Source organism: Biomphalaria glabrata, chromosome 6 (genome assembly GCF_947242115.1).
Source record: "Biomphalaria glabrata chromosome 6, xgBioGlab47.1, whole genome shotgun sequence".
NCBI classification, from domain to species: domain Eukaryota; kingdom Metazoa; phylum Mollusca; class Gastropoda; family Planorbidae; genus Biomphalaria; species Biomphalaria glabrata.
In genome coordinates this window covers 32297965-32311553 of record NC_074716.1, presented here as the reverse complement: position 1 = coordinate 32311553, position 13589 = coordinate 32297965, and the positions used below count along the sequence as shown (strand labels likewise).

Here is a 13589-nt window from a genome sequence, read left to right as displayed (position 1 = left end):
TGTTTGTGTGTATGTGTGTGTGTGTGTGAATTAGAGGAGAGAGGGTGCGTGCCTTTCGGTTGCGCCATTAAACAATCTTAGCTCCTCTATTCTCTGACATTTTTTTCTAGGTAATATTTTCCTTGTGAAACCTGGGCGCTGACAAAAACCACAGGAAATCTCAACCCTTCTATACGGCTCTGAGACATGGACACTATATGAAAAAACAACTAAGACTTCTTGAGCGCTTTCACCAAAGATGCTTGCGCTCCATCATGGAGATACGGTGGCAGAACCGCACTACAAACAGTGATGTCCTTGCGAACGTCGGTATGGACAGTATAGAGGGACTTCTTATGGTCCGACAGCTACGCTGGGCAGAGCAAGTATCCCGTATGGGAAACAAACGTATGCCAAAGCCAGTCTTTTTTTGGTGAGCTAAAAGGTGGTCGACGTAACAAAGACTAGCTTAGGCGTCAACTTTCCTTGGCTGACATAGAAGAGAGCACCTGGCTGCATGCGGCGTCGGAACGAAAAAGTCGCGGGATACACATTTGAGACCAAAAGAAAATCTGCTACCGAGGACAAACACAGACGACAAAAAGAAAATCTAAATCGACCACCTGTGGACAATGGTTATGCTTGCCCTGGATGTGGCAAAATATGTAGGTCACAGCTGGGGCTGCGCAGCCACGGGAAATACTGTATTCCTCACAAGCCTTATTATTATTATTATAATTTTTATTTTCCGATGGAGAATATAGCTTCATATAGCTGGTACTTTCTTTGTTGGTGCTAGTGCAACATCTGGTGACTCATATATGGCTCCAAACTATTTTCTCAAGATTTTACTAAAACAAATTAATTCCACTGATCTTATTCATGGTAAATCAGTAACACAGACTAAACATGCAAAATACCTAGGTGTTATAATAAATGAAAGACTGTCATGGAATCCCCATATTGATGAAACTATCAAAAAAATCCAACAAAGCATTAGGGTTTATTAAAAGAAATAAGAACATAAAACTAAAATGTTATTTAACCTTGGTTAGGCCAATAATAGAATATGCATCCTCCGTTTGGGACCCCTCAACTCAAGAAAACATTAAGAAACTGGAACAGACACAAAATAGAGCAGTGAGATTCATAACACATTTGACTAGAGTAACACCTTTAGTAAAATCACTAAATTTAGAAAGCCTCAAAAGTAAAGTAGCAATTATACATAAAACACTGAACCATAATCTTCAAATACAAAAACAAAATTTAATAAAATACTCAGAAAGACACAAAGATAATGGCACATTCCTCGTTCCATATATTAGGACAAATTTGTACAAGTGCTCCAACTTCCCTAGTGCTATTAGAGCATGGAATGGGTTGCCTGAGCTAGCCAGGAAAACCAGTGACTTGGCAGAATTTAAGTAATTGGTTAATATGCATGACTAAATGCATGACGCGTAGTACGTAATCATCTTCTTTTTTGAAATGACGTCTGTATTATATAAGATAAGATTTACTTCTGTTATAAGGTCAATTTTTGAATGTATCATGTTTCCTAAATATTTTAACGTTTCTGACAATTAATACTTGAGAAGAGAAAACATAGGTCCCCAATCAACAGGAACAATATACAGACAACCTCTACAATACTTTGCATATCCAGATGACATTGCCTTATTGGGTAAAGACACCTCGGACATTGCTAGAGCTTTCCCACAACTGGAAGAAGAATCTCGACCAGTAGGACTTGAAATAAATGACAAAAAAAAATACAAGAGAAAATCAGGCAGAAGAACAATATATTCAAATTACCACACAGTGGACGCCTAGGAGTTTATGTGAAAATACAAAGCCACTTTATTTTGTTTCCTCATTGAATAGTATTTTCATTTAATTTTTTTTTTAAAGATAAACATATAACTTTGTCAAAACAATTTATTTGAAGATAATTTGAACAAAGTAATAGTTTTTTTCTCAACGTAATTTTAATTTGAACGATTGTTTAATTTAATGTTCTCTTTAGGCAATTTTCATTGTTTCGTAGAGGACCATAGATACGTACCACAAATAGTTATGTCATGTCATTGGCCTATACAGTCGAGAAACGACTATGTTCTATTTCGAACACGTTTTCATATGGCTGTGGAGCCCTATTTTGGAGAGACACTCCCGTCCACATATATTGCAGGACAAGGTGGCTTTCGCTTTGGTGGTAGAGGAGCTGGCCATTTTCCGTGTGGCACGCTATTCTTCAAGAATCGAGGCCCATGTTTTCTCGCTGTCTATAGCTTTCTTGGTCACCGTCTCTCTCCAACTAGTGCGGTCTAAGGCTATGCCTTCCCAATGGTCAGTATCAATGTTTACTGATTTTAAATCCCTTTTTATCACATCAATGTAATGGAGGTGGTGGCGACCAGTTTTTTTAAAGCCAGACGCAAGTTACAGAATGATTTTCGAGATGCGATTGTCCTCCATCCGTCGAACATGTCCAACCCAGCGCAGCGAAGTTTCCTGAGGACCGTAAAGATGCTGGGAAGTCCCGATCTCGCGAGGATCTAAGTATTGCACACTTTTTCTTTAAATGTTATTTTTAAGATCCTTCGAAGGCAGCGCAAGTGGAATGAGTTTAGTTTTTTCTCTTATTTGTTGTAGGTTGTCCACGACTCACTGCTGTACAGTAGCGTGCTAAGAACGCATACCCTGTAGACCTCCATTTTGGTCGCTGTGGTGAGCTTCTGGTTTTCCCAAACTCTTGGTCGGAGTCTAGCGAAGGTTGATGCGGACTTCCCTATGCCTTATGTGATCTCCTCTTCTAGTGACAGGTCGTCTTGAATTGTAGACCCAAGGTAGCAGAATTCGTTTACGGCATCTAGCATGTTATCGTCAATGAGGATGGAGGGTGGTGCTGTAGCAGATGGTCCCATAACTTTAGTTTTCTTTGTGGTAATGGTTAGGCCATACTCTTTGCAAGCCTTATAGAAGCAGGACATTAGTGACTGAAGCTACTCATGTGAATGTGCCACTACCGCCGCTGCCTCGTCCGCGAAGAGCATATCTCTTAAAAGGGTGGTTATGGTTTTAGTTTTGGCCCTCAGTCTAGCAATATTTAGAAGTTTGCCATCAAATCTGGAATGAAGATCTATGCCTTCGGTGGATTTGTCAAACGCGTGGTGGATTAGCATTGAAAAGAGTATTCCAAAGAGGGTTGTCTAGCAGTCTAGCAATATTTAGAAGTTTGCCATCAAATCTGGAATGAAGATATATGCCTTCGGTGGATTGTCAAACGCGGCCAGGACACATCCTTGTGTGACTACGCTGTTTATACTGAAACTTTCGGAGCAGGCGCCGTTAAACTGTACTGTACCCATTATGTTTTGGCGGAAAGAGACAATACTATTTAGCAGCTTGGGTGGACAGCCTATTAACTGTAAGATTTTAAAGAGGCCTTCTCTGAAAATTGTTATAACTCTTTGGTAACCAAATCAAGATCAAATACCCAATAAAACCAATAATATTATTATTTCCTTGTTTTACCCAAAAAGCTACACCCATCTTTATTCTTTGCATTTTATCACAACATACTCTTGTCCCGATTTGAACGATTTGGAATATTAGAACATGAGCTAATCTCTCTTGTGTTCTGCCAAAAGAGAAACTAAAAGTTTAACTTTATTTAAGTTTATTTTATAGAATATCCCCTTGTAAACTATTAGCCTGTGATTTCCAGTATCCCTGATATTTGTGCTTTTTATTATTATTTTTTTTTATCATGAATACATTTTCCCCTTTTAATTTCTTTCAATGGAATGGCACACGTTATGACGCTCCTACACATACTCCTGACCAACGAATTCTTTTATTTCTTATCTTAAAAAAGGAAATATCAAATACAATTACGAGTTACAAAAGAAGCGCTCCCCCGTAAGCGCTAGGAGGATCAATTTACACCCATTTCGCCCTCACTGGACTAGAGGATAGTAGCTGTCAGCAGATGGCCTCTGGAAGAAAAAGTGTTAGAGCTCTTACAAAGGTCGCGGGACACGGAGACCCAAAGCCTTTATTTAAGACAAAAAATAAACCTTAAATAGACTGCCGGCGGGCAATTGCTTTGTGTGCTTGAGATGCTCAAAAATATACAAAATGGATTTGTGAAGTCATGTAAACACTGCACTCATCCCTACGGAATTGATCACATTGCATTTATATATTTAGTAAGCTATATTCATATTCAGACGGTTAAAAAAAAAGCAACAAACAGCTCTGACATTTTGAGGAAATACCAAACATTTAGAATAAATCTTAATAGAATAGTACCTTCTTTCTGGCTTAAAATTCATTTAATAGTACTTAGTTAGTCTACACTAAACATAATGTTTAAACAAATAATAATAAACAATAAAAGACTGGGAACAATAAATAGAATAATATGCATAATGCAAGTCAGTAGATAGAGCATTATGGACAAATTAGGTCAATAGATAAACTATTACAGGCAAATTAGTTGAATGGAACATTATGGACAAAGTATTATGTTAAAATTTATCGTCAATGTAAATCAAATAATAAAAATATAAGGACCATAACAAACTCTACATGTAACAATTAGAAAATCTAGGTCTGTAAATGTAACATTAGGGAAGTTCTCTATCTTTAAATAGGTATGATATATTCACTATTGGTCCATTCTGTTGTAATCTCATCATATTCTATTGACTTTGGCAAGGATGTCTCTGAAAGACGAGAATGATATTCTTTAAATCTCTAAATATGAACAAAAGCATACAATAGAGTTTCTAGCTTTTAACATTAAGACTATTAACTTTTAAACTAAATTTTTCAGCTAAAAATTATTAAATATATTATTTTTGTTTTTCTTTTAAATATTTATTTTAATTTTAACTCATTAGCTACTAAGCCATTCCTAAGCAGCATCTCTCTAAAATACTAAGCAAAGGGAGGTAACTCCAAAACATCAATAGACTGACTTTACAAAATATATTTAAAAAAACATAAAACAACATCTATCAATAACAAAAAATACTTCTAAAAAAAAGAGAAATGGATGACCTTTAAAATGATGTATAACTTGAATAGGTTTTACAAGATTAAAACAATAAAAACAACAGGTAAAGACGAAAATGTGTTCGAGTGCCTGATTTTTTGAAGACTGGTGGACCCCCCCCCCCCCAATCAGATGTGTAATTTTTGGTAATATTTAAATTTTACCCAAAGACCAGTAATGTTTTTAAGTAGGAATTTAGTAGGCCTATACAATAAATATTATGCTTTTATATAAAATCTTTATATGTCTTGAGAATAATATTTATATATTATATTATATATATTATATATTATTGTATTATTATATTGAAATATCATTTTTTTTTTTGCAAATGTTTATACATATTATCTATAAAGTCGATAAAGAGATAGTACTAAGTACAAGGTTTCATTATTACCTTGGTAAATGTGAATTTCACTCTGGTCTGTATTTGTTTGGTCGTAAACGTGAATCCTTGGATTGCTGATCCTGTGAAATCATTTTTAGAGTAACAACTAGTTATGTGGATAATAAATGTACTTACTACATGATTTGTAAAGACTAATTGTACTATTACAAAACTAAACTAAAAATTGTTTCTACATATTTTTACTGATAAAAATCAAACATTATTGGATACTAGTAACTAAATGGACTAATGGTATAGCACTAACTTGATTTCAACAAAACATGATATGCTTAGTATTCCTGTTCGTTAGGTTTGATCAGTTTCAAATGTTCTAGTAAAGAGAAGTAAAAACATACATTGAAAAATCACCTTTTCATTGAGACGACCGCCAGTATCACGATGATGAAGAAGAGATTGGATAAGACGAAAATCAATGAGAGTAGGGCTGGCTGGAAACGTCCTTCTTTGACCACGTCTTAACGCATGTTTCAAATAAAAGAAAAGATTTAATTAACAATTAGGCTTAAATCAAATGAGAGTAAAAGTGGAGAAGACTCTTGTGGCTTATGCCCCAGTAAGGTTGGCCAAAATGTTTATTACCAAACTTTTGTAAGCGTTTGAAATGTGTATAAATTACATTATATGAGTAAAAATTATATGATATGGGTAAAAATTATATGATATGGGTAAAAATTATATGATATGGGTATAAATTACAAGATATGGTATAAATTACATGATATGAGTATAAATTACAAGATATGGTATAAATTACATGATATGAGTATAAATTACATGATATGGGTATAACTTACAAGATATGGGTATACATTTGTTTAAAAAAACTTATTAACTACTTACCTGTCATATGTTCAACGGATCTGTTTGAACAGAGTGAAGTGTTTTTGTCTGCCATAAAAATGTTATAGAAATGTTAGATTACAAGATATATTCATTTTGAAATGTATTGTAGACATTGTTATAACTCTGATGGTCAGGCGGGAGCTATAAGACACACATTATACAGGCCAGTGCTAGACGAGTGATGAAACATGACGAGTGGCCACGGTTAAACATGACGAGTGGCGACGGTTAAACGTGACGACTGGCGATGCGACAACGCTTTAAGAAAAATGTATTGTGAAGACTACTCAGGCCAGTTATGTCAGATGCATCATTTGTTCACCCTGAAAAGACGAGTGACGTTCCGTCGGTTTCTACAGGATCTTGGGACTTTCTACAAAGAGTGAAGCTATCACTATCACGACATTTCGGTTCGGAGCTAGAGTCTAGACGCTTCCCGTGCGAGATTTAAGATCAAGAACAGAACAACGAGTCCAGTGTGAAGTCTGTCCGGAACAGTTGAACCCAGAGAAGAGAGACCCCAGAGTTTTTTGACTTGGTTGAGTCGTGTGGTGCAGTTAGCAGCGAGCTTGGATAGTGCACTGTGTCTTATGAAGTTAAGTCATGTTGTGCAGTTAGCAGCGAGCTTGGATAGTGCACTGTGTCTTATGTAGGTAAGTCATGTGGTGCAGTTAGCAGCGAGCTTGGATAGTGCACTGTGTCTTATGTAGGTAAGTCATGTTGTGCAGTTAGCAGCGAGCTTGGATAGTGCACTGTGTCTTATGTAGGTAAGTCATGTGGTGCAGTTAGCAGCGAGCTTGGATAGTGCACTGTGTCTTATGTAGGTAAGTCATGTTGTGCAGTTAGCAGCGAGCTTGGATAGTGCACTGTGTCTTATGTAGGTAAATCATGTGGTGCAGTTAGCAGCAAGCTTGGATAGTGCACTGTGTCTTATGTAGGTAAGTCATGTTGTGCAGTTAGCAGCGAGCTTGGATAGTGCACTGTGTCTTATGTAGGTAAGTCATGTGGTGCAGTTAGCAGCGAGCTTGGATAGTGCACTGTGTCTTATGTAGGTAAGTCATGTTGTGCAGTTAGCAGCGAGCTTGGATAGTGCACTGTGTCTTATGTAGGTAAGTCATGTTGTGCAGTTAGCAGCGAGCTTGGATAGTGCACTGTGTCTTATGTAGGTAAATCATGTAGTGCAGTTAGCAGCGAGCTTGGACAGTGCACTGTGTCTTATGTAGGTAAATCATGTAGTGCAGTTAGCAGCGAGCTTGGACAGTGCACTGTGTCTTATGTAGGTAAGTCATGTGGTGCAGTTAGCAGAGAGCTTGGATAGTGCACTGTGTCTTATGTAGGTAAGTCATGTTGTGCAGTTAGCAGCGAGCTTGGAAAGTGCACTGTGTCTTATGTAGGTAAGTCATGTTGTGCAGTTAGCAGCGAGCTTGGATAGTGCACTGTGTCTTATGTAGGTAAGTCATGTTGTGCAGTTAGCAGCGAGCTTGGAAAGTGCACTGTGTCTTATGTAGGTAAATCATGTGGTGCAGTTAGCAGCAAGCTTGGATAGTGCACTGTGTCTTATGTAGGTAAGTCATGTTGTGCAGTTAGCAGCGAGCTTGGAAAGTGCACTGTGTCTTATGTAGGTAAATCATGTGGTGCAGTTAGCAGCAAGCTTGGATAGTGCACTGTGTCTTATGTAGGTAAGTCATGTTGTGCAGTTAGCAGCGAGCTTGGAAAGTGCACTGTGTCTTATGTAGGTAAATCATGTGGTGCAGTTAGCAGCGAGCTTGGATAGTGCACTGTGTCTTATGTAGGTAAGTCATGTTGTGCAGTTAGCAGCAAGCTTGGATAGTGCACTGTGTCTTATGTAGGTAAGTCATGTTGTGCAGTTAGCAGCAAGCTTGGATAGTGCACTGTGTCTTATGTAGGTAAATCATGTGGTGCAGTTAGCAGCGAGCTTGGATAGTGCACTGTGTCTTATGTAGGTAAGTCATGTTGTGCAGTTAGCAGCGAGCTTGGAAAGTGCACTGTGTCTTATGTAGGTAAATCATGTGGTGCAGTTAGCAGCGAGCTTGGATAGTGCACTGTGTCTTATGTAGGTAAGTCATGTTGTGCAGTTAGCAGCAAGCTTGGATAGTGCACTGTGTCTTATGTAGGTAAGTCATGTTGTGCAGTTAGCAGCAAGCTTGGATAGTGCACTGTGTCTTATGTAGGTAAATCATGTGGTGCAGTTAGCAGCAAGCTTGGATAGTGCACTGTGTCTTATGTAGGTAAGTCATGTTGTGCAGTTAGCAGCGAGCTTGGAAAGTGCACTGTGTCTTATGTAGGTAAGTCATGTTGTGCAGTTAGCAGCAAGCTTGGATAGTGCACTGTGTCTTATGTAGGTAAATCATGTGGTGCAGTTAGCAGCAAGCTTGGATAGTGCACTGTGTCTTATGTAGGTAAATCATGTGGTGCAGTTAGCAGCAAGCTTGGATAGTGCACTGTGTCTTATGTAGGTAAGTCATGTTGTGCAGTTAGCAGCAAGCTTGGATAGTGCACTGTGTCTTATGTAGGTAAATCATGTGGTGCAGTTAGCAGCGAGCTTGGAAAGTGCACTGTGTCTTATGTAGGTAAGTCAAACAGAATCACGAAATACATTAACACAGACTAATGGCCGACCAATATTAGAAAGTCGACTTTGATAGCGAGTTTCGAACAAGATGTTTAATAATAACGAAGGGAACAGTCGACTGTCGACAAGAAAAAATCTCTGCTTCTAAAAACTAAACGCTGACCTTATTCTAGGGTTGCCAAAAGCCATTTGTTTACTTCCTAATTCCGAGTCGTTTTTTTTATTTAATTCATCGCATCATTGTCGTTAATTCAAAACTTTCTCCTATTTTGAACCAAGTAACCCTTTCACGCCCAAATCCTCATCGTGCCATCAAACATATCATGGATATCTAATGAGAATAGACAAAAGCTAAAATTTCATTATTGCTTTGTCCAATTTTTAAATCTTTTATTGTCAATAGCTAGCCTCGGGAATAAAACATTGACAAAAAAATTATTAAACATTTTCAAGTTATGACTTACTCAATAGTACTATGATTTCAAATCTTTCAATGACCCATATCGAACCATCTAAACATTTAATACACGGATTGAAAGACCAAGCATCTTTCAGATGACACATCTGTTTGTGATTGCATCCTTTCTGGATACTGTTTACAATGTCAAGTATCTCTTTGTCTACTCCCGGCTCTGTCACTGGGACTTTCAGGGTCAGTTTACATGTCTGGAAAAAAAATGTTTAGGAATTACATAGTTCAAGTTATATTATGAACTAAATATTTAACGCTACTTTGACATAAGCTGCTACAAAGTTGTTTTGTTTTACAAAGATTCTGTCATTTTGTTCTGTCTGTTTGTCTGTTTTTGAACATGCAATTTCCTTCACTTCCCATTCTAGGATCAAACTAAAACTTTGTACAATTATTAATTGCAGCTAAAACATGAATGAATCGAAAACGTGTTCAATTTATTTTATCACTATGCCGTAAATAATTAATTTTGTTAAACTATACAATGTGAAAAAACAACGCAGCTGGCTAAATGGAGATAAACCTTGTGTACATAATTAGAAAATAAGAATTGAAAGACATCTAGAGGAAAAAAAAATCAAATGTAAGTGTGAAAGTTTTATCTGAAACTGTGTGTTGATTCAACGATTTTACCAAACACTGTGTGTATTACATATTAATTAAATATAAAGTGAATTTGTTTAGGATTTGTTTCATTAACGTTGTCCTAATCATTAATTTTACACCTGATTTCCTTTCTACACAAATTCATTGACATACTTACATCTGTTGAATTCCCAATTACACAGTAGAAAAGAAAGCCTAAATGTAAGATTTGTTTCTCTAAAAAAAAATGTATTTTTTCTATAAATTTCGTTTATTTTTATACTTGAATGCAGGACTGTGATGTTCCTTCTATCATAGAGATTGTTAAGTATTAGCCCAAACTTAAGGCATGACGGCAGGGCGTAATACGTCAATGACGTCAGCTCGTAGAGGTACTTTTGAGTGCAATGTGTTCAAAATATAAAAAAAGAGACAGTGAGAGAGAGAGAGAGAGAGAGAGAGAGAGAGAGAGAGAGAAAGAAAGAAAGAGAGAGAGAGAGAGAGAGAGAGAGAGAGAGAGAGAATAGAGAAGGAAAGAGAACAAGGCAGAGAGACAGAAACAGACAGAGAGACAGAAACAGAGAGACAAAGAGACAAAGACAAACAGTGTAAAACAAACCACACCCAACAAAAAGTTGGTTACACGTAAAGAAAACAGGCAGTGTGGATAGGGTAGAGAGTCAAACAGTTTGTTAACTGTGCCTGTTTTCTGGTGAGATACAACTCGTTATAATCGAAACAACTCACAGGAGACGCAATGAATCGAACTCTGTCGACAAGAAATGTGTGGCATGGATCAATCTCTATATCGGTATCAATCTGCTGATATTTTAAGTGTGCTATTATGCTAATTTCTGTGAAAATTAATAAAAGGTGGTTTTATACATAAGATGTACAAAGGTTTATGTAAATATTGGTTATGATGTTGTTTTTGTAACTAGTAGTCATTTAAGTCAGACCTGTTTAATGACAAAAAAACAGATTATATAATAAAAATAATAGAAGTAGAACCTAATTGCGGGGATAATGTATCTACCCAGGGTTCAAATCACCCCCTTCCGAAAGGAAAGATCCCCCCTCAGGTAGGGGTAGAATTTTTTTTTTAAAGGCTGTCTTTTTGCTTTCTTTTTTTTTTTTTTTTGGAGGGGTGATATTTACGTTAAACCATTACTAGCTCCTCGCATTGCCAACTTGAGTCAGGTTGTAAATCCCCTCTAAAGGATTTTGAGATTAAATCTTCAAATAGAAAAAAAAAATTACTTCCCTTTGGAAATCACTGAGCTAGATAAAGACACATTTATAGTGGCGGAAAAAAAAGGATATTACAAATGTGTAAAAATAACAATGAATAAATAGATGAGTACAAAAATAAAATGATTAATAAAAATAGTTTTAAGACTATGTGATGGGAAAATGAATTAAAACTCAAATATTACGTTGACCAGCAACTAGTAAGTATTGCATCACTATTGTCATCCAACTCAGCGGTAACCATGGAGACATTGTTCACCGACAGGAAACAGGCACTGAAAAGGATAAAGCAACTGATCAAACAGTTTGGAACATGTGCTTTTCATATATATAATTATATTTGTATATCTAATTGAACTTAAAGGAATTTATATTGTTTGTTAATAGCAGACACCCTCGAAATTGTAACAAATCAACAAAAGTGACTAGTAGTTTCATGATATATAAAAAAAAAGTAAAAATCCCCTTTGAGACCTTGTGTAAAGGCCATCTCTTTCTGTGGCCTACGGTTAACGAGGGTGCCATGTGGCCAGCACAACGAACAACCGACTTTTTCCCCCAATTAATGTCAGGAGGTACCCATTAGAGCTGGATGAACTTAATGGCCAAAGATCCCGAAATAAAAAAAGTTAGTCTTCACCGGGACTAGAACCCGGACCCCCAGTTCGGAAGCTAAGTGCTTTACCACCCTTTAGCCACCACGCTTTCTTCCACGTTATATAATAATAATACCTAAGTAAGTATTCGTATTTCTCACCCACTCCAAGTTGATGAATGATAATTGAAATGAGTTAGTCAGCAAGAGATAGAGCTATGGCTAATGGCTAATACATGAATAAATATAAAGATTATAGACGTTACTTTAAAAAGGAAAATAATAATGTCCTACGCATTTATGTGCCAATCTACTCATACATGTTGATCAGTGAGTTAAATATAATATATATATATATATATATATATATATATATATATATATATATATATATATATATATATATATATATATATATATATATATATAATAATAATAATAATAATAATAATCTTTATTATCCGTAAGGAAATTTGTCTTACAATTTGTGCATTACACCAAACAAAAAACATTATAACTATAAGAAACCAGAGTGTACATTCACACCAGACTCACTCATAATTTACATGTGACAAAGTTTGTACCAGATTGTTCTTATTTAATGATTTGATTGCCAGGGGAACAAAAGAGTGTTTGTGTCTGTTTGTCTTTGCTATCGGTGTCTTGTATCTTTTTTATGATGGTAAAATCACAAAATCCTGACACAAAGGGTGATTCTATATATATATATATATATATAGAGAGAGAGAGAGAGAGAGAGAGAAACCGTTACGCTTAGTTTTGACGAAACAGTTATCTCAAAGTTTGTCAACCTCTTCTCTCTAAAAGATCTGATATATTTCGTTTATATGTTACCAAGTGTTGTCTAATCGGGATGTCTAAAGAATGTAATCTCTTAGGAGAGCTACGTATATAATGAATATTCTTACCTAATGAAAATCTCCTTTCTCTTTAAATAAATTTAGTAAAAAAAATGTGTCTAATCAAAACACATGAACTCTAGTTTCATCATTGAACTAGGCATCTTGCAATGTACATATCCGCCAGTGTCATGAGACCAAATGTTAGCAGATAACGTAGAATAAAACCAAAGGTTAGTCATAATGGAAACAACATTTTTAGTGTCTGTGCAAGAACAAAAGCAACCAGGGGCGAACACTAAATGTTGAATGTGGTGTTGGAAGCTGGTGTACTAAAACTCAGAGGAAGGGTTTGTGAATATTTGATTTTCTTTGTGTAAACATATTTCTATTGTTGTCTCGTTTATTTATGTATTTCTCACTTGGTTTTATTCATTTACTTATTAAGTCATTATTTACGGTTTTTTTTTGTTTTTACCCCACGAGAAACACCCTAGCCATGGGATGCGTCCTGTTTGATGTGTTGTTACTTGGGTGGATGCAGTACAATGAAGCATTTGTCATAGGAAACATTATACGACTACTCTGTGTCGACATTGAGTCGGTGGAGTTAAGTGAATTTTGTCTTGTAAGTGGTAGAGATTTTCACTCTCAACTCGTGTCCAGCAAATCAGTCATTGTCATGACATTCTCTAATTTGCAAGTAACTACTTACAATCTTGGACGCAGTTTTGTAATTAGACTTTTAAAAAAATGTACTTCACTGAGGTCCTAACAATGTGACCATCGTATTATATTATTATTATTATATAAGATAAGATAAGATAAGACAACGGGATAAAGACAAATAACAATATGGAAATTAGTTACCTTATCAAAATTCCGTAGTATTTCTTTTGTGTCTTATAATGTAAACATTGATAGCATTACAAAT

General features: G+C 36.1%; 1 protein-coding gene across 1 annotated transcript; it reads right to left on the bottom strand.

Annotated features, from left to right (window-relative positions):
* Positions 1–1268: 1268 nt before the first annotated feature.
* LOC106074456 (uncharacterized) lies at positions 1269–12896 on the bottom strand. Its single transcript, XM_056034241.1, has 8 exons — positions 12725–12896; positions 11386–11475; positions 10697–10803; positions 9357–9558; positions 6297–6344; positions 5805–5910; positions 5445–5515; positions 1269–4715 (listed from the first exon to the last, which is right to left on the bottom strand). The coding sequence occupies exons 2-8, from the start codon at positions 11450–11452 to the stop codon at positions 4636–4638; spliced, it is 681 nt and encodes a 226-aa protein (XP_055890216.1). The 5' UTR covers positions 11453–11475; positions 12725–12896; the 3' UTR covers positions 1269–4635.
* Positions 12897–13589: the final 693 nt, after the last annotated feature.